The sequence below is a fragment of the Lonchura striata genome, chromosome 2, assembly GCF_050655825.1.
Source record: "Lonchura striata isolate lonStrDom1 chromosome 2, ASM5065582v1, whole genome shotgun sequence".
Lineage (NCBI taxonomy): Eukaryota > Metazoa > Chordata > Aves > Passeriformes > Estrildidae > Lonchura > Lonchura striata.
This window is the reverse complement of record NC_140704.1, coordinates 39247347-39267412: the sequence shown is the minus strand read 5'-3', so window position 1 is coordinate 39267412 and position 20066 is coordinate 39247347. Positions and strand designations below refer to the sequence as shown.

Below are 20066 nucleotides of genomic sequence, written 5' to 3'. Positions count from 1 at the left end.
ATATCATGCTTCACACAAACCCCTTCCCACAGAATATGTACCTAAAAATTTAGCCTCCTGATTTTCAGCTTCAGACAAATACAGAATTCCTTTTGCTCTGTCAGACCAGAACATCCAAAGCCTTCTGTACATGATATTTACTCTCACTTTTTATCAGGTATATCAGCCCTACTGGAAACAGCACACTGGAAGATAGCCCTAGTATGCATTACTATAAAAGAGCCCCCAGTGACAATGTCAAATAATTTATTAGTATCAAAAGCATGACATGGTTGGGAAAGGTAGGAGATAGGAAAAAAATCTTTCTGTGTTCCAAATAATTCCCCATGTTTCAGTGCAGTGTGATACTGATGCAAGACTATTAGGGCTTCTGATCTTGAGAGCATAACAGTTTGAGATAACTACTCAATTACTTGACTTTTTGGCACAAACTGAATCTGCTTGGAATAAACATAACACAACCACCAAATAAAATTCTCAAGATTACTTTTTTTAAAGATAAACCAGAATATGAAAACTTTCAAGCAAAATTTCAGTATTCTCATAGCAGAAAACTCCTCCAGAGATTAAATATAAGTATTCTGAAAAACATGAAAAGGACATGGAAAAAAGTGGTGATTGTTATTTATTGTTGCTGTTGTTAATTACTCCAAAACAAAGATAGAGTTGACAGGAAAATATGAAAGAACTAAGTCCATGGCATGGATCAAGATAAAAAAATAACCAGGGAAGAGGAAGAATAAGAGAACAATTCAAAATATTGTGAATAATTCCAAGGAAGAACTAAACACTGAGGGAGAATTCACCTGTAATTATGGTGTTTGTTAAGAATTTCATGAATGTTTCTAGGCTTTGTGTCTAGCATGTATGCTGGACATAAAGCTTAGAAACCTTCATAAAATTCCAAAACTTCATATATCCTTCAAAACCTTCATATATCCTTGCTATGAGTAGTATATATTACTGAACAAGAAGTTCTGAACAAGAGCAATTTCTGTAAGAAAACCCCTACATGGTCTAGCCATGGACAGAGCTGGATCCCAAGCAATGAACATCTCTCACCTGTTTGGGACACAGCTTTGCAGGGGAAGGAGACAAACCAAGGTGAATCAGTCCCTTGCTTAATTAATCAGCTGCTAAATGCAACTACAACCAAGCTCAAAAATAGCTGGTGAAGTGACAACTTTGTCTCATAAATAATAGGACTATAGATAAGCCCTGAAAGAGACCGCACTGCTGAAGTCCAGGTAGAATATTCACTAAGGCACTGACAAGGAGTGGCTTAAGCTTAACATGATATCTCCAGGAAGGCTGCAGAGGTAATTAATATACTGCCTATTTTTTCATAAGAACAAGGATAGCAGAAGCCTCCTGAACAGATACATAATCCACTCATTGTCTTTTGAAATGTATTTCAGTTCTCAAGACCTGGAACAATTCAGCATTCCACTTATTCTCTGCTAATTTTGTATTTCTCTAACTCCCTTTGCTTTGCCCAAGATATTTGACTTCTGATGTTTGTCTGTGTGTCTAACTCCCCTTTTAAAAAGGGTCAGTCCATAAAACTTCTCTTTCAACAAGTCCCTTGTTAAAACACACCTTCCAGAAGACAATGAAAGCTCTTCTGAATCTCATGAAACAAGTGTATATGAAAACAACAGATATGCAGCAAAATAATGGAAATATCACAAACACAAGATTTTCTTCAGTATCTGCTGTTATATTTTCCCTCAGTAGCAGCCCAGCTATCACAAATAACAGAAGTATTTTAAGAGAAAAATGTATCAAAGACAATAATACATCACAAACAAAAAGCAATTCAAAGGAATTTAATTTTTCTCCTATTCTACTCTTAGGATGCCTATTTAATCATTACTTTATTCAGTTCTCCACACCTTGGTCTAAATCTCCTTCACTTCCTTTATTTCCCTGGCCTCTTGCATCAGAACAGACAAGTTAACACTGTTTACTTCATCAAATAAGTATTCCTGACTGAGCTGGCAAATAATTGATTTAACTGCTTACTAATAAGCAAAGAGAAGAGAATCTATCACTAGAATAATCTTGGAAACCTCCATCTGTTATAGATAGCGTGTTTCTGTTCAAACAAATGCTGGAAATGAGCAATTTATTTCTCTGTTTACTTCCTAACCCATACCCTGCATATTTCAAAATGATGGAAAAGCCTACAGATGAGTAACTAACCCCAGAGATTCAGTAGAACATATATTTCCAAGCTGTCTATAACTTTAGAGTCAAAGCACCAGCAAAAAAAGCGTCAAACATCCTAAGGTGCTCTTAGTAAGGAGCAGCCTGTACTCTAAATTTCATTCTAACCTGTCAGGGTAGAATACAGAAAATTTGAGGATTCTATTGACATTTTGTTTGAGTTGGAGAATCAATGGCTTTGAGAAGACTCAACAGCACAGTGAGGGCCAACACTATGTCATCTTCTGAATGGCTTCATTATCAGTCCATTTGTTTAGATTTTGGGAAAAGAAATGCATGTTTAGCACCTAGCACAATGGTCCTGACCTTCTGAGTCCTTTGGCACTAACCTAAATTAAGTTACACTTTTAACAAAATGCAGAAACTGACACAAGTAATAATACTTTCCTTAGATGTGGCTTACCCAAAGAGACTAACACATAGGGCTAATACCAGCTCTTCTCATATTTTATCAGGATCTTTTAAAATTGCAAACAATATAAAATTATTGCATTACTGTAATTGATCTGATTTACCAATACATTGAAGTCAGTCTCCTCTTAGCAAGAGTTTGCTCATTTCCTTGATTAGATCTGCCATTTTTATAAGCAGCAACAGAACCCATCAACCACCTGGTGATCTTCAGCTAAAGGCTAGGAAATTAACTGGGATTTGCCACCAATGCAGAATGTACATACAGCATATCAGGGAGAGCAGAGGACTAAAATTAAAACACACAGATAACTCACAGCACACAGAGTGAGCCCAGGTGCTGGATCTGAGCTTAAATAAACCCTGTGCAAGACCAGACCCTAGTGGGTGGGGGTCCCAGCTGAGGACCCTCAGGACAATTACAGCCTACAGGTTCACACAGGGCCCTGACACACATACAACCATATGCATAGATGTGCAAAGCTGGCTAGTGTTTAGAGTCAATAAAAAGACACCATTGTGTCTTGGATGTATGGCTTCTTGCCTTAGCTTAGAGGAGATTGGTTTGGGTTATGTGCTCCATAAATCAGGGAGAAAACTCCCACTTCGCTCTCTCAGCTGATTGAATTTTTTTCTTCTGAGATATGCAAGTCACTGTGCAAGCACACCTATAGCAACAGACAGGTTTCTTAGAGCACTGGAGCTCTTGAGCAGACTGACAGCCTTATTCCTACTGAAGGCAGTAGCAGTTTCACAATTTAGGGTAGACAGGTTTTGAGCAACAAAGTCAGGAAAGGATCTGAAAGACTTCTGAAGCTGACCTCCCTAACATTCCCAGAGTTCACTGATCGTTCAAAAGCACCATCTTAGATAACTGTGAGTCAGCCTGGGGAAATTAATAGAATCATAGAATAGTTTATGTTGGAAAAGATCTCTAAGATCATCCAGTCCAACTGCTAACCCAGCACTGCCAAATCCACAACTAAACCATGTCTTCAAGTGCCACATCCACGTATCTTTTAAATACCTCTAGGAATGGTGGTTCTAACACCCCCCTGGGCAGCCTATTCCAACACTACACTTTTCCATGAAAAAAAAAATTCTGCTATCAAATCTAAACGTCCCCTGGGGCAACTCAAGGCCATTTCTTACTTGTAACCCGGGAGAAGAGGCTGACCTCCACCTTGCTACAGCCCCTGTCACATAGTCACAAAGAGGTCTCCCCTGAGCTTCCTTTTCTCCAGGCTGAACAACCTCAGTTCCCTCAGACATTCCTCACAGGAGTAGTGCTCCAGACCCTTCCCCAGCTCTGTTGCCTTTCTCTGGACACACTCCAGCCTCTCAGTGTCTCTCTTGTAGTGAAGGTCCCAAAACTGAGCACGGGATTTGAGGTGTGGCCTCACCACTGCTGAATACAGGGGACGATCACTGCCCTGGTCCTGCTGGCCACTGTTGCTGACACAAACCGGGGTGCCATCGGCCTTCTTGGCCATCTGGGCACACACTGGTTCATGTTCAGCTGCTGCAGACCAGCACGCCCAGGTTCTTTTCCATCAGGCAGCTTTCCAGCCACTCTTCCCCAAACCTGCAGCACTGCCTGGGGTGGTTGTGACCCAAGTGCAGGATGTGCATTTGGCCTCAGCCAAAAGCAGCTCCTACAGGCAGGGGCCCATCCTCCCAGAACCTCTCCCCCCAGCAGGAGCGGGCAGCCCCACTACACCAGCTCAGAACCATCCCTGCGCCCAAGGCCACAGCCCTGGGGCCTGCCACTTGCACTAAAGAAGCCATGGAAGTACCTCCCTCTGCCAGACCAGGTCTGGAATTCAACCTAAAACACCTCAAGTATCTTTGGGACCAAATCCCTGAAACTTTTTATATGTATTTTACCTGGTCCATTACAAAGAAGCACAAGAAAGGAGCAATCACTGTGTTTATGTTAATTTTTAAAAAATCTTCCCTTCTCTTTACTATTTCCTCTACACAAGAACTATGCAATAAACATTATCATTTGCCTATGAATACAATTTAGGAATTTTAAAATAGTTCCCAGGAGAGTCTTTCCTTCAGTCTTGTGAGCCACTCCACAAAGAAAAGAGGTGTCAAGAGATGCAGGCAGAGGAGAAAAGGAACAAGAACAGGAACAATGTCTGAGTCACACTCAATATCCAGTGAAGTAGATGGATTCTTAAGCTGTTTCAGTTAATTTGCAAATTATAATGGGAAATAAGTGGTCCTAAAACACTCATGAAGAAGGTCCAAAACAAGAAGAGTGAATCACAGTAAATATTGAATTATCACAAACATACTCCTAATTTCAAGCTTTATGTTTCCTTCAGGGCTAGAGCCAACAGCAACAAGGACCTCTCCTGCCCTGTCTGCATCAGCAGAGACATCCAAGCACTACAGCATATTTAAACAATTTCTTTTTCTTTAATCTCATATTTCCTTCCTTTCAATAAGTGCACAGTATGCTGCTTAGGAAACATGAAATCATTTCCCTTCTCAGTGCTCTGCCTGTGCTTCTAGTGCCTAATGGAGTAATGCCAAGGCTCTAAAGAGATGCTGATCCTTTCAAAGTCTGTGCCCTTCAGTAAGTCAGTGCAAACTCGAGTTTAATTCGCACAGAGGAACTCAGATTAACTTTATGAAGGAAAAACAAAGGCTAGATGAGATGTGTTTAGTCTTTCTCCTGTGCCCTGCTCTTTTCCTTTGTAAGCAGCGGCTCGGTGGCTGTTCGGAAAGGAAAGCAATGACTGAGCAATCTGGTCTGGTGGGAGGTGTCCCTGCTCTCTGCAGGGCGTCGGGCGAGATGACCTTTAGCGGTCCCTGCCATCCCAAGCCTCTCCGTGCCTGCAGGGTGCCGGGCGCTGCGGCGGCGGCCCCAGCTCCGGGATAAGCGGGATTTTGCTGCCATCGTGCGCTCGCCCCGCTCCGCCCGCGGCTTCCCCGCCGCGGAAAAGCGTCCCTGCAAAACTGCTCCTCGCACGGACGTGCCCTCGGCCAAACACTAAGCTTCACCCTAAGGTTAACCAGCCAAGCCTAACGCAGTTTGATGCACGTTTGGAGAGCAAGGGTGGCTGCTCTCAGCAGATGGAGGCTCACCATTTTTATCCAGTTTCCGAAGATGCTCTTCTGTGGTTTCTGATAGCTCTGCACTGGTCCCTCAGCGTCACCCATTACAGCCAGACAAACAGTAGTGCTCAGGGCAGCAGCAGTTGCTTTTCAAAGCAGCAAAGGTCTATTCAATTTCTTCCCATAAGATTGACAGTTGATGATAATTTAAAATATTTAATATTCAGACTGTTGTGACACAATCGTTTCACCTTTAAGTGTCACAGACATAAACAGCCTGCTAAGTCCATTTCCTCATGAGCATTTATTAATGGTGGAAATGCCTCTGGAGCTTGTTACACTGAGTATGACCATAGGATCAAACACACACTCTTTAACCAGGGCATTTTTATGGCTTCCTCTGGAGACCTACTGGAGCTGAGTGGAAGAGATTAAAATTCTTCCCAGAAATCCTACAGCACACCTCTTCCTAAAGTGATCCTATAGCATCCATCAAGAGGTACAGACCAATTTGGCCCAGTGCAGGAATCTAACATTCCAGGACAGACCAGTGTGTTGGCAAACGAGCCTGGCTATCAGCCAGCAAACGCTGGCTCACAGTGTGCGAACCACAATACTACCTTTTTAATCTGTTTCTAAAGAGGACAATGTTGTTCCAGACCAGGAACAAAACATTCAGTACAGAAATGAGGATGTCCCAGTGACCTAGTGACCAGCTCTTCCTAGAAGCCCTGCAAAATTTGTGGTTCTAAATAGTAAATAAAGCTAAGGTTTTAAGTAAGCATGATTATTTCAGGAAAGGTGACCCTTGGGAGTGAGATCTTTTGTGTCAGTCCATTTCCCAGCAGAAAGGCACTCACATTCAAAACACAACCATCACAACTAGTCATTGCCAGTCAGAGGAGAAACAAAGACTAATTAATTGAATAAAGGCCAAATTATTCACTCCTATTATAAGCATGACATTGGCAAGAATCCCAAATGCATCCAGCAATAACTTCACCTAGTTTGTTGGATATTGCAGTTGCCTCTAGGGGAGTATGTTCTATTATTTTCAAGGGCTTCACCAATTGTTATTCTGAACACTCTCTTCTACACACATTTCAGCTACCTAAAACAGAACAAAGGTGTCCTCTACTCTATTTCCACCTTATATTGCTGAATTACAAAGAGAATGTCTCTGAAACAGATGTGAATAGAGAAATTACTACTCCTTGTCTTCTTTGCTCTGTTAGACTCCCTATAAAATTTAGTAGCAGTTGCAGGAATCTGCTTTTCTTAGAACTTTTGGCTATATATTTTTTTTAATTCTGAATAAATCTGAATCCTTCTCTCTATGTTATTAAAGAAATTCAGCAAGAGCTATTTCTATAAATTCCACCCCCACCTAGTCTGCTAAGAAGGGCTTGTGCAATGAGTAATTTGCCTACATTAATGTGAAAAAAATGCACTGATGAAAACTGACTTGCATCCATTACAAAGGTTGTTATTCTCTTTCTTTTCCAAAAAAGGGAAACAGAGGCAACTCCCTTATGTTCTGATACAAAGAATGAAAATCAGTAACATCCCCCCATCTTATACTTAAATTAAAGGTATGCTTAAGACTATTCTGTTTTAAACCAAAGGATGGCTTGCAGAATGTAGATCAAATTCAGTTTTACCCACTTATGCACAGTTCTGGCCTTTACTTTCCATCCAAGAGAGGAGTCATTCTGTCCACTGATGTTTCAACAGACAAAGCTGAGACAACCCTAACATTGGAATGAGTTAATTGATGTAAGTATCTAAGTCATTTTTAGTGTGAAACAACTGGATGGCTAAAGGACAGAGTTGGGTCAAGCCTGTCTTCAGAGACTCCTTTTGGAGTGTTGCTGCCAGCAGCATTTCTCTTTATCCATTCTGGGCTTGTTGCACACTGGATTTTGCTAGATCAGGACCAGCAAAGTACAACCTCAGTCTTACTGCCCTGGCCCCCTGCTCATATCCAAGGGCTTTAGGATGTTCACCAAGTATGGAGAATTTGTCTGGCCCCAATAGAAACAATTATGGAAGTGGTTGAACATGCTAAACGATATCAAATTTTCTCAAGAGATTATTGCCACCACAGCTTTAAGAAATGCCCTGAGCATTCCTAGGCGATCCCAAAAAATCCATAATAGATACAGATAGACTATACCAAGCTACATGTAAGCCTCCCTGGGCCAGACAATGCTCTTGGAAAAAAATCCTCAGAAAAAAAAAATATAATACTCCTATAAAAATAATTGAATTGCAGATAGAATTATTGCTTTCTGCCACTCTTTCAGAACTTGTTGTATACAAATACTCCATATCAAACTTAATGTCAGCAATCCATCTCCTTCCTTCCTTCCTTCCTTCCTTCCTTCCTTCCTTCCTTCCTTCCTTCCTTCCTGCGTGCCTGCCTGCCTTCCTTCTCAAAAGTTCATGAGAATTGACTGTTAAATGAATTCCTAGAATACATTTTATGTCTTGTTTCAGCCCAGAGACTGCTTGATGGCATTGTGAAACAGTACATTATGCATGAAACAACTGACCACTGCTTAGAGGAATAACATTTAACACCAAAATCCTGACAATGACAAAAAAAAACAAAACTACAAAATTATAATTATCACATGGATGTCCAGCTATTTAGCATCTGATCTGCTTTATAGCACTCTATAGTACTGGCTAGAAGCAATTGATATTGGCATATTTCTTTACAGTTCAATAACTGCAGCTAGGAAATTGGCTTTCTACCAAGTTAAAATTAATAATCATTGTTACAAAATTTGGAGTGGTGTCTTTTGCCCAAGCAGAAACTATTGCAGATTTTCTTAGATTACAAAACTGCTTTCATCCTAGTTTTTTCATTACTGTTGCTAGCTTTAGAAAACAATTAGGAGCCCATCTTTTAAAAATAAATAAATAAATAGCACAAAAGGAAACACAAATTAGGTCACAGAAAACTAGGGGCAAACTCCCTGGATATTTTTGTACCACCTGTTTTCCCATTCCCCTTTTGGTCACAAGAGTCCAAAGGGTGGTCCCACAAAGATGGCACCCCAAACATTCTGACAGCACCAAGGGACTTGGCACAGTGCCCCAGCATGGATGTCCCATCCATGGCCCTGGCTGTCAGGCATGGTGGGAAGGGTGACAGGACAAGGCTGATCCTCAAATACCCATTGTAATACACATTTCTCACTACAGACCCACTCAGGGCTTGAGAAATCATGAAATATGATCCAAAGTACAGTCAAAGTGCCCATGCTAGAAAAAGGCTGGTAAGCAGGAAATCATGCCAACTTGCATCTAAAGATTGTGTTATTTAGCTTTTTGTTCAAAAGAATGCCATAGATGCAGTGAAATAACTACAATATATAACTATTGTTGATTTTTATTATCATATTTGTAAACAATGAACCCCATTTTTACTGAAAATAAAAGCTTTTGCTCAGGGCTTCTTTCAAACTTTTACTAGATTTAACTTGAAATAATTTAGGAAATGGCAAGACATAATATCATAAATTAATTCATTAGCCAAAAATACGCCATACACCTAAGTAAAAAACTTCTTCACACTGAACTAAAGTGATCTTCAGTAAACTAACATGAGGAATATTTGCTCTCTACACTTGCAGAACAAGCTACAGAAGTCTGAAATGAAATTAGGGTTATCCTTTTAAAAAACTGCTTCTGGAGACAGACAGTAAATAACCCTGAGCAGCAGCTGGATCTTTGTAAGATTTCAGCAAGCATATGCTGTTTACATTTTTTATAACATATATTTTTATTCAGTTCCTCTAAGTAAATGAGTTCAGGTAAGTTATCATCATTCCAATTTTTGTTTCAAATGCATTTATTTCCAAAAAATATTACCTTAAGATCCTTGATTCAAATCTAAACAGGATTTTAACCAGCTGGAAAGTAGTTTGACAAAACATGTTCAGTGGTCCTCACGGACCATGATAAAGGACCTGGGGTATCTGACATGGGAGGAGAGGATGAGGTAGCTGGGACTGTCTGGCCTGGATGAGACAAAGTTCCAGTGAGGTCTTAGCAATATGATTAAAAGGGGGAAGGAAGAGGAGGGAGCCAGACTCTTCTCAGTAGTGTCCCCTGAAAGGGTAAGAGGCACTGGGCACACTGAAAGAATAAGAGGCAATGGGCACAAATTTAAATACAGGGAATTCCACTGAAGTGTGAGAAACTTCTTACAGTGAGAGTGACCAAGCACTGGCATAGGTTGCCTAAAAAGATTGTGGAGTCTCCATCCTGGGAGATATTCAAAACCCAGCAGGACACAGCCTTGAGCTCTAGCTGGCCCTGCTTGGAGCAGTGGGGCTGGACTAGGCAATCTCCAGCCTCAGCCACTCTCTGGTCCTGCCTGGAGCCTTTGGCTCTCACGAATATGTTGGACCACTTGAGAAGTAGACTTCAAAATAAACACTCTACCTGCATCTCCAAGTTTTGTTTATGAGATGGTTACTAACTCCAGACTTGTAAGTCTAAATAGGAAACCTTTTAAATCCAGACTCTGGATGCTCACCTCTCTCAATTACTGAAGATGAAAAGAGCATTTTCAGGGAGAGAATTGTTTTAATATGTTGGCCCACTTAATAGTTTAACAACACAGATCTATTTTCCTTTTTTGTTTGCAGCTACCATAATAAAGCATGATTAGCAGTAAGTAGTCCCTGATCAGCTCAGCGGGGTATGTGATAAAAATAGATTATTAAAAAAAATACATAGAAATGAAAACTATAACAAATTTCAAATAGACAGGGGTTAAATTTGGGCTCTATTAATTTTTTTTTAATCTGGATTCCCTACAGCGTACTCTACTACTGCATTTAGGCATCTTAAAACGATCCATAATCAAAACACCTAAAATATCTACTGTCACAAAGCTTTCGGTTTAAAGGTTACCTGCACCAGATGATTAAATTGCAGTGGACTGAAGAGAGAAAAATATTTTAATAATTTCAGTATCATCTATCTTTTCATGGTTAGCATACTGCAACCTGTACCAAACACTCCTGGGGCCATGATCTCTGTTATCAGAGGGAAAAGGAGGCATCTCTGTCACAGTATTAATTACAGGTCTGCAGCTCTGTAACAGGAGGTTAATTAGACTGTACTTCCAGACCACAATAATGCAGCACTATCTAGTCTTCCATTATTCTGCCCAGAATCACAAATACCTGAAAAAACACTATCTCCAGAAGAAGCTTCCTGGATGATTTCATCCACATTCACTGCCCTCCTGCTCACTCTCTCCTGGAGTCTGAATTATTTAAATCAATTTCTTTTTGCATATAATTTGCAGAGGGTATTGCTGAATTTTATATTTTGCCTTTTATATTGTATGCAATCCAGAATCTCATTCATTGTACTGCCACTGTTGATTAACATAAGGTAAGAGATTTGTTGGCATTTTCCCTGACAGCAAACTCCCATACTCTGTCTTGCTTGTATGCTTTCACATTTTCCCTTTGCTAATATATAATTTTACTTTCACACTTATTATTCATTAATTTGTTCTGAGCTGCAATGTTCTATATGAACTCAGCTTCTGAAGCAGTCTCAATCATTCCCCAACTGCATTTTTCACAACAACCTCTTTAACTTTCTATTCAGTAAAGACAGCAAATGCAAAAATTATGCTGTTCAATATCAGCATTCACACCATTTGTATAAATAATGAGATTTTAGGGTACAGCTCAGCCTCATTATAGCCCTTTAGTAAGCTCATTCTGGAATGAAATTTACTTAGAAGTGCGGCTACTTTTTATGTTGCTTATTTTAAATCTAGTTTAAGTGGAGTTACTTTGCCTCCACTTACACAGGTCAAAGGCTATTTGGAAATTTCAAAAAGAACACTGGTGAAAAGTCTTTTCATGAACTAACCCACCAATGGGAATATCAAATTTCATTCACATATGGACTATCAATCAAGCCACTATTTGGCTAAGATGCTTGGCTGGTGCCAAAGGAATAGACAAAGTCCTTTACTTTTTCTTTGCAAAACTACACCCTCATCAATATGCTAGCTTTAGGGATAGTTTAGTGTTCCTGTTCTCTCAGATCTATTTTTTGAAGACAATTTTTTTTCCTAAAAGAGGCCTTGTTTGACAAATTTTGCTAGTTCTACTTTTCTATTTGGCAGAAAAACCAGATACTTCCCAATACACTTATTTCTTTCTATATAACTATTTTTGAAATCTTCAGTGCCATACTCAAATATCTACCTTACTATGCTTGTACAAAATTTCACAACTCAACAGGTCATGACCTACAAATTCTATCCCTATGCCACACGGAAGATGTACAGTCCATGCTGTACACATCCTTCAGTGTTAGCTCATGGCCAATGAGGAAACACAACAAAAATAGAAATGAATAAAGATGAAAAGAAAATGAAGCAGTGCCAGAAATCTTATAACTGTCTGTCTATGTTATTGTCATCTGAATATCACCTGTGTGGAAGAATTATGATATTTGAGACAGTTCCCCATGAGGAAAAAGGCAGAATTCTATATGGAGTACATAACAAAGGAGAACTCAGTCATAAACCTTGTACTACCATGCAGTTAATTCATCAGGTGTGACGTCCTAGCTTGTTAGCCAGTCTCTCTTTTGTATAAATGATTCCAAACAATTTCTTTGTCACATGCATAGAAAAGTCTTTTCTAACATAGTTTAACCATGTCTCCTGCTCTAGTCGAGAACAAAAACTTTTTCATCACACAAATAATAGATCTTTTATTTATTTTTATTAAAATGGATAAAAGAAGTTCCCTCTTTCTAAAATAATTACTGCTGTAAATGTTAGGGTGAATAAAGTTCTTATGTATCAAATGAGCAACTCTCAAAGCTGAGAAAATAGTACAGAACACACCAGAGATAGCAGCACAGAAAATCATCATCGGTGCAATTTTTTCACACAATTGACAGCATAAGTTAAACACTTGCAAAGCACAAAGTTGCATTAGTGCCACCAAAGCCAAATGAATTTGTGAGTGCTATACGCCGTTTGTCAGTTTTCCACTCCTGAGCTGTCAATGGAACATAATTGAGATCAAACTCTGCCTCTGTTTTCTCTAAGTTTAGAGTAGGTGGCAAAATCCCATGGTAGCAGGACAGTGCAGTAAAAGCTGCTTCAATAGCTCCCGCAGCCCCCAAAAGATGTCCTGTTGCTCCTTTTGTTGAGGAAACTGCAATATTACGTGAATGATCTTTAAAAAGTCTCTTGATTGCTTGATTCTCAGCAGCATCTCCTAGAGGTGTAGAAGTTGCATGTGCATTGACATATGTTACATCTTCAGGTTTGATCCCAGAATCCTTTATAGCTGCGGACATGCACCTAAGGAAAAGAAGACAACAGAATGCTGATTAGCCCAATGTATTTTTGTCAAATCTACAAACCAAAAGAAAAAGTATAGGTTGTTTTAAAATATTTATCAAGTGTGAAAATCTGCTTTAGCAGAGACGTGAATGACAAGAGGTTAATTCATGTAACTAAGCACGTTAGCATCTACATTAGGTACCAAAGGAAGACAATAAAAATGAGGCCCACTATAAAATCAGACTTGCTGTTAAAAATTGCACAGCCAGGAAAAATACAAAGAAGAAGAAAATAAGATATAAAAATCAGTCTCTACGGACTACATTAATGCATCAAACACCCTTTTCACTGTAAAATTTGAAAACATTTGAGCGAGAAATAGCTACCAATATTATTACAAAAATTTAGATATGTGTTCCACAACAAAAATACTGGAAAATGAAAGAAAAAATCTGCAGCCATCCTCCACACGAGCCTCTTTTGCGTGCTATCCAGAGACCAGAAAATGTCAAGGAGATAGCACAAATCCCTACATTTCATTTTATAATTAAATTTACTGGAAGTCACACTCTTCAACCCTTGGCATGGTATGTTTTGTTTGGCTCCTGATGACTTGTGCAGTGTGACTGCCTCTTTAAAAAATGATTTTTTATGAAAACCATGGAAGGATCAACACAGTTCCACACTGCAATTTCTCACAGATTTCCCTGAAAGAAGGAGATGAATTAGATAGCTCTCCTTGCACATAACAACAATGCACCTCTGAGCAAAAGACCACTGACTCTTTTGAAATTCATTAAAAAAAAGGAAATAAAAGGAAGCTCAAAAACAGATAGCACAGGATTCTGGACAAATTTAAATGTCTCTACTACAGCCTTCTACCTTTAGAAGCAATCCAGCTGACTTAGGGTGGAGACCACAGACACTCACTGTCATTAGATAGTGAGATTCAGACAAAAATAGATTATTGATAACTATGAGATAAAATTAATTTAGTTAAATACATTATCTGCAATGAACTTATTCACTTAAGGAGATACCAGATTACTTATGTAAGACACTTAACATCCACAATTCTGAGTCTGGATTTGCCTCTCCTTTCCTGCTGATTTATTCCAACATACGTATTAGTCTCCAACAGAAGCAGTTATTAGAAGATGACAAAAAATATATTTCTCTGATTTTTTTTTGATGTGGCAAATAAAATTCCTGCAGAGAAGTGAGATAAGCACATACATCCCAGATTTAATCCATATACTACTGCAGTAACAAATTACTAGCTTGAAGACAGTATTAAAATATATTATCTTATCTCAAGGATGGAAATGTTCAACATTTTGGAGATACCCAGATTAAATTTCAACTCTTCCTACTGTGAATTTAATTTATATGCTGCTCTAATCATAAAATACACAAAAATTCTATTATAATATATTGCCATATCATCTCAAGGGTAAACAAGTCTGAAAATATGAGATAAAGACACTCCTGATTACTCATCTCACACTTGAGTCTGCAGAACAATTAAATTTGAATCAAAAAGCATAGATGGAAACAGAGTGTATTTACAGTTCTAGAAAAATCTGTTAACCTTATAACGATGCAAACACAGCTTTACAATACCATGCAGAAGTTTGATCTATTTGTGCAGTGATATATTGAATTTTGGTACTAAATATTCACATACATTCAGAATAAGGCAAACCAAATCTTTAGTACCAAAGATTCCAATGCCAGCCATAGTACTTGGCCTACATGAAGCTCTCCAACTTACACATGTAACTTAGCTAGCAATTTAATTAGGTCAATGATAATGATTAGATGAGTATCATCTACTTGTGAAATTAATTTGATGAGATAAACACTGATGAAGCCTTATCACCTCCCCAAACAGTACTAAAGTGCATTTCTGCTATGCTCCTTCACCAACACTCTTAGCTGCATCTGAATAAAGTACTGAATATTCTAACAAACTAGATCTTCTAAGTGCTCTACAGCTTTCATCACCTGAGATTTCTTGCAACAAATAGCATGCTTTTGGGGTGGGGGGGGGGGGGGGGTGTCTGTCTTGATGGAAAAAGAATCTTTACAGGTTCTCCTTCACTCTATCTCATCACAAAGATCTTAAAAAGAGGTTGAGACTTATTTATATGAACAGCTGTATGCACCAAAGGAAAATTGTTTTCACACTGAGAAAGCTTTCATAACTCTATGGAAAAAGGTTGATTCTACCAAGAACTGGCCTTCACCCTCCTACTGAAAAAAGAGAATCGAGGCAGAATATTACTAGAAACTCTTTTAATTTTTCAGATTTTCAAGCTTTTGGAATATTAATTCAAGACTGAACATCCCTTTTCTATGAAAAAATATACAATGACAGAAACAAACGCACCCACTACAATGAACATATGAAGTAGTGATTATAATCAACATAGAGTTCTTACTCAACATAGAGTTCTTACCTGAATGCACCATCTCCCTCGGGATTAGGTGCTGTAATGTGGCAAGCATCACCGGACAGTCCATAACCCAAAACTTCTGCATAGATCCTAGCACTTCTTTGTAGGGCATGTCCATACTCTTCCAAGACCAGCACAGCAGCACCCTCTCCCATTACAAACCCCTCCCTCTGCGAATCAAAGGGTCGACACGCTGTTTTGGGGCTCGAGTTAAAACTCGTGCTGAGGGCCCGGGCTCTTGCAAATCCAGCCAAAGACAAAGGACTAATGCAAGCCTCAGTCCCTCCAGCCAACATGACATCAGCATCACCAGCAGCAATGAATCTAAAGGAGTCTCCAACTGCATGTGCACCTGTGGTACAAGCAGTCGACACAGCATGATTTGGCCCTTTCAGTTGGTATTTAATGCTGATATGGCCTGCTGCCATATTGACTAAAATCTTTGGAACAAAAAATGGGCTGACCTTATTGTAACCCTTTGTTTTAAATAAGGCAGCTGTGTCAGAGATTTCTTCCAGTGGAACCATTCCCATCCCAATTGCCACACCAGCAGTCAAGCGGTCCTCTTCAGACTGGGGAGACCAGCCAGAGTCCTTCATTGCAAGCTCTGCGGCACCGATGGCCATCACAGTGGCAGAACTCATGGACTTGATCTCTGACTTTGACACAAAGTTTTCTTCACTGAACTCACCCTCCTTGTTTCCCCTTGGCACACACGCAGCCACTCTACATGGGATGCCTGCATATTCTTCCCCATCTAGTGATGTAATCCCACTGCCTCCTTCCAGAAGGTGCTTCCACACAAACTGAGTCCCCACACCAAGAGGGGACACTAAGCCAATACCTGTAACAACTACTTTCCTTCGACATGAAGGCAGTGACTTGCTGAAAGCCCTTCTGTGGTTTTGTAAATGTAGATTTAAATTCAGACTCCGAAGATGAAGATTTGCAATCTTTAACAGATCCTGTGAGCACTGTGAGAACATGGTGGCAATAATCAGGCACATTCCTGTAAACGGAGAGGGGTGGAGGGGGTTGGGAAAGACAAACACAACAGTAAAGCAGACTGTATGGAAAACATTCCAAGAACATTAAATGAATAACCTGCTTTTTACATGACACCCTGAAAGAATGACTGAAGAAAGGGATATAGTTTCTGTGTCTGTGTATGAATTACAACAGATAATGGCAAAGAAATGTTCACTTTAGGAATGCCTCTAGTGAGCTCATTTAGCTTAAGCTGCTGATGAATATGACTTTGCACCACTGTGGACTGTGAAGCACTCTCTGGTTTTACTGCAAAATTTCCCCAGGAGCTTTAACCACAGCTGGCTGGAGGCAGAAACAATGAGCATTAACAGATTCATTCTTCTAAGGGAAAAAGTATGGCCCACAATTAACAAGTTGAGGATATTGTCATCTGAACCTTCATGTCAGGCAGAACGGTCTAGAAACCTCAAACAGGAGTCAATAAACTTGTTCTGGTTCTGCTACTAATGTAATTACACACCTAGGACAAGACTCCCTGTCTTTCCACCTCCACCTATATCAGCCTCAAGTTATTACACTGTCAGGGGACAGTATCTCAAGTAGCTTGAGCAAGATGTGGAGCACAGCACCACCTCCATTGAAGGCAACCCCAACAAGAGGCAACAAGAGGCACAGCAAGTGATGGCAGAAGGCCTCTGCTGAGAACAAGTACTTGAGGAAAGACCAGAGGACTATGCCAAGCAGTAATGCTGCTGTACTGTGCTGTAGTCCCTTTTCCTTGCCTTGGCTACTGCCAGTCCAGAGCCAGCCTGATTGCACACATCTGACATGCTGGAGCAGGGCAGAGGCTGCAGTACAGCTCTGCCAACACCTACAAGGCAGGCTTCAATAGCTTGCCTGCTTTTTGTTTTGTCCAAAGAGTAACTTGGCATCCCCAGCTCTTTGGTGAAATGGAGAGAGCTGTATGAAGACCATAAGGAGCTGCTGGGTACTCATGCTAAAATATCCAGACCTGTGCACAGCAGCATTACTAAAAAATGTCATGGAACCATAGAAAAGCCTGGGTTGGAAGGCACCTTAAAGATCATCTCATTCCAACAATCCCTAACACGGGCACAGACACCTTTCACTAGACCAGGCAGTGGAGACCTGCATCCAGCCTGGCCAAGAACACTTGGGGTAGGGAATAAAAACAGTAAACAACCATATATTATATTTTATACATTATATTTTATACAGTGCCTTTTATACATATCTTATATATTATATTTATACATATTTTATGCAATTATTAAACTTAATTATTAAGAAAATATTTTTAAAGGAGTCACTTTTAAATCCTGGCCCAAAATTTCCAAGTCACTTACCCTCTATAAAAGAGGTAGTGTGTGTGTATACGTGTATAAAAATATCATAGTATGTATTATATAATGCAAATCACATATATAAATATATAAAGAATATTATATATTCTATATCTAAGACAGAATATAAAACACCTCTGCAGTCATATTAAATGCATATTTATGGAGCATAGTGTATAACATATATATGGTTTATAGATACACTATACGATGTATATTGTATAGCATATACAATGTGTACGATAATGTATTTTATACACATTACTATACATATATATAATGTATGATAGCGTATTTTATCAGTGTATATATATACATACATATATACATATTTATACATACATATACATATATATACATACATACATATATATATATACATATATAAAATATGACTGCAGAGCTCTGTAAGGCAGCGCGTCCCGCAGCCTTTACTGAAATGCCGCCAGCCGGCGCCGAGCCGTCCTGTCCGACCCAACAACGCCCGATACCTGCTGTGCGGGAAAACCAGGCGCAGGATAATATCCCCGGGGAACAAGTGCTACCAAACACCCCAGACGTTTTTAACGTGTAAACCAGGAGTTAAACCCCGGCACCACAAGAAAACCCGGCGCCGCCATTGCCGGCCGGGCCCGCCCCACCCCGCTGGGAGCGGCGTCCCCCCGGCCCGTGCTGAAGCCCGCCTCCCCCCGCCCCAGCCCCCAGCGGCGCCCCGCCGGCCGCGCTCCCCCCGCTCCGCGATGGTTCGTTCTACCTCCCTCTCACGTTCCGACGGCGGGAGGCCGCACCACTCCGCAGGCGCGGGGGGAAGGGAGGAGGTGCGCGGGTAGGCGCGGCCCGCGGTGGCTCCTCCCGCCTGGCCCCGCCCGCGGGCGCCGGTGTGGGCGGGCGGCGTGATCGTCCGAACGGCCCCGACACCGAGAAAAGGCGGTGAAGTAATTTCCTTCTCAAGCCACGTGTTTGCAAAGGAGGAGTAAAAAAAATTACAAAAAAAACAAAACACAAAAAGCCCAAAAACCAAACCAAAACAACAAAAAGAACCAAACCAAACCAAAAACCAAAAACAGCCCAAAAGCCTTTAAACAAACACTCCGGTTTGTCTAAGACCTTATCCCAGACAGGCTACCATGGCAGATCATAAAATGTTTGTCCAAGTCTCATCAACAAAGACATGAATTAGTTACAGTGTGAGTTTACTTGTTTGGTAATACTTTATTTAATTTTAGTAAGCAGCAGTGCAAAAACTGAAATAAATTTACCCCCGCACAACACAATAATGTTTATTAGCTGCAAATACAGCTACCTAAAAATACAAACTGTAGCCCAGTAATGAGGCATGCACTGCAGGAAAAAGAAGAGGAATAAAGCCAAAAAGGAGAAAGCCCCCCAATATTTAATAAAGAAAAAAGGAATTTGTGTGTACTTTCTTTTAAATAAAGAGTCTGTTTTTAATTTGGAAATAAAATTCCTTTGGCATTTAATATGTTAGCAATTTTTTGGAAGTTGGCACTTGGTTTTCTAAATTTTTCACACTGCTTGCCTATGAGCACTCCCAAAGCATTGTTTACAAATGCTATACTGAGATGCATTATGTATTTATATGCATACATGTATCGCAATATAGTTAATCTTTGTATTTCTGAAGGCAGCCAACATTGAGAGTCACATGTCTACAAGTAACACATGGAAAGGAAATTAAAAGCTGAAGTAGAAGCCAAGGAACATGGCATAATTTTAAACTAAAATTTTGTTACTTTGGTACCAGTTCAATGATCCTGAGGGATGAAATAGTAACATTTTAACTATGCTAGTGGGAATAATAAATGTAATCTCAGCAAAAGTGAACTGCCCTGTGTTAACTTTCAGCTTTTGTGAGGGATACACATACCACTATCTTAAACAGTCATAGAAGCTGAGCAGTGACCTGTCAGAGGCAGGCAGCAGAGCCATACTGTAGTATCACCTACAAAATCAGAAAGCAGCTTGGATTGTAAAGACTTCTCTTGCTTGGAACTCTTTAAATCTGCATTCTTAATAAAGCAAGGTTCTTCGCCACAGTTCTTTCAGTAGCGGCACAAATTGGACGTCTAGAAGAAGAAGACCAGGGGTTTTTGCCTCTGTGGGATGGACTTTGGGTAGTGCAAGGCAGATGTTGTAGCCGGGGCAAGTCGCTGCAGTGACATTCCTGCT

General features: G+C 40.0%; 1 protein-coding gene across 2 annotated transcripts; it reads right to left on the bottom strand.

Moving 5' to 3' along the window:
* Positions 1 to 12471: 12471 nt before the first annotated feature.
* OXSM (3-oxoacyl-ACP synthase, mitochondrial) lies at positions 12472 to 18777 on the bottom strand. Of its 2 annotated transcripts, none has more exons than XM_085573206.1 (3): positions 18631 to 18777; positions 15526 to 16531; positions 12472 to 13081 (listed from the first exon to the last, which is right to left on the bottom strand). In XM_085573206.1, the coding sequence occupies exons 2-3, from the start codon at positions 16527 to 16529 to the stop codon at positions 12679 to 12681; spliced, it is 1407 nt and encodes a 468-aa protein (XP_085429332.1). In that variant the 5' UTR covers positions 16530 to 16531; positions 18631 to 18777; the 3' UTR covers positions 12472 to 12678. The 2 variants fall into 2 exon arrangements, with proteins under 2 accessions (XP_085429332.1, XP_031360027.2); XM_031504167.3 differs by lacking the exon at positions 18631 to 18777 and adding an exon at positions 18368 to 18515.
* Positions 18778 to 20066: the final 1289 nt, after the last annotated feature.

Coding starts and splice junctions, on each gene's coding strand:
- OXSM (XM_085573206.1), bottom strand. CDS start 16,529: ATGTGCCTGATTATTGCCACCATGTTCTCACAGTGCTCACAGGATCTG. Junction 13,082..15,525: donor GAGGGAGATGGTGCATTCAG/GTAAGAACTCTA, acceptor TCTTTTCCTTAG/GTGCATGTCCGCAGCTATAA.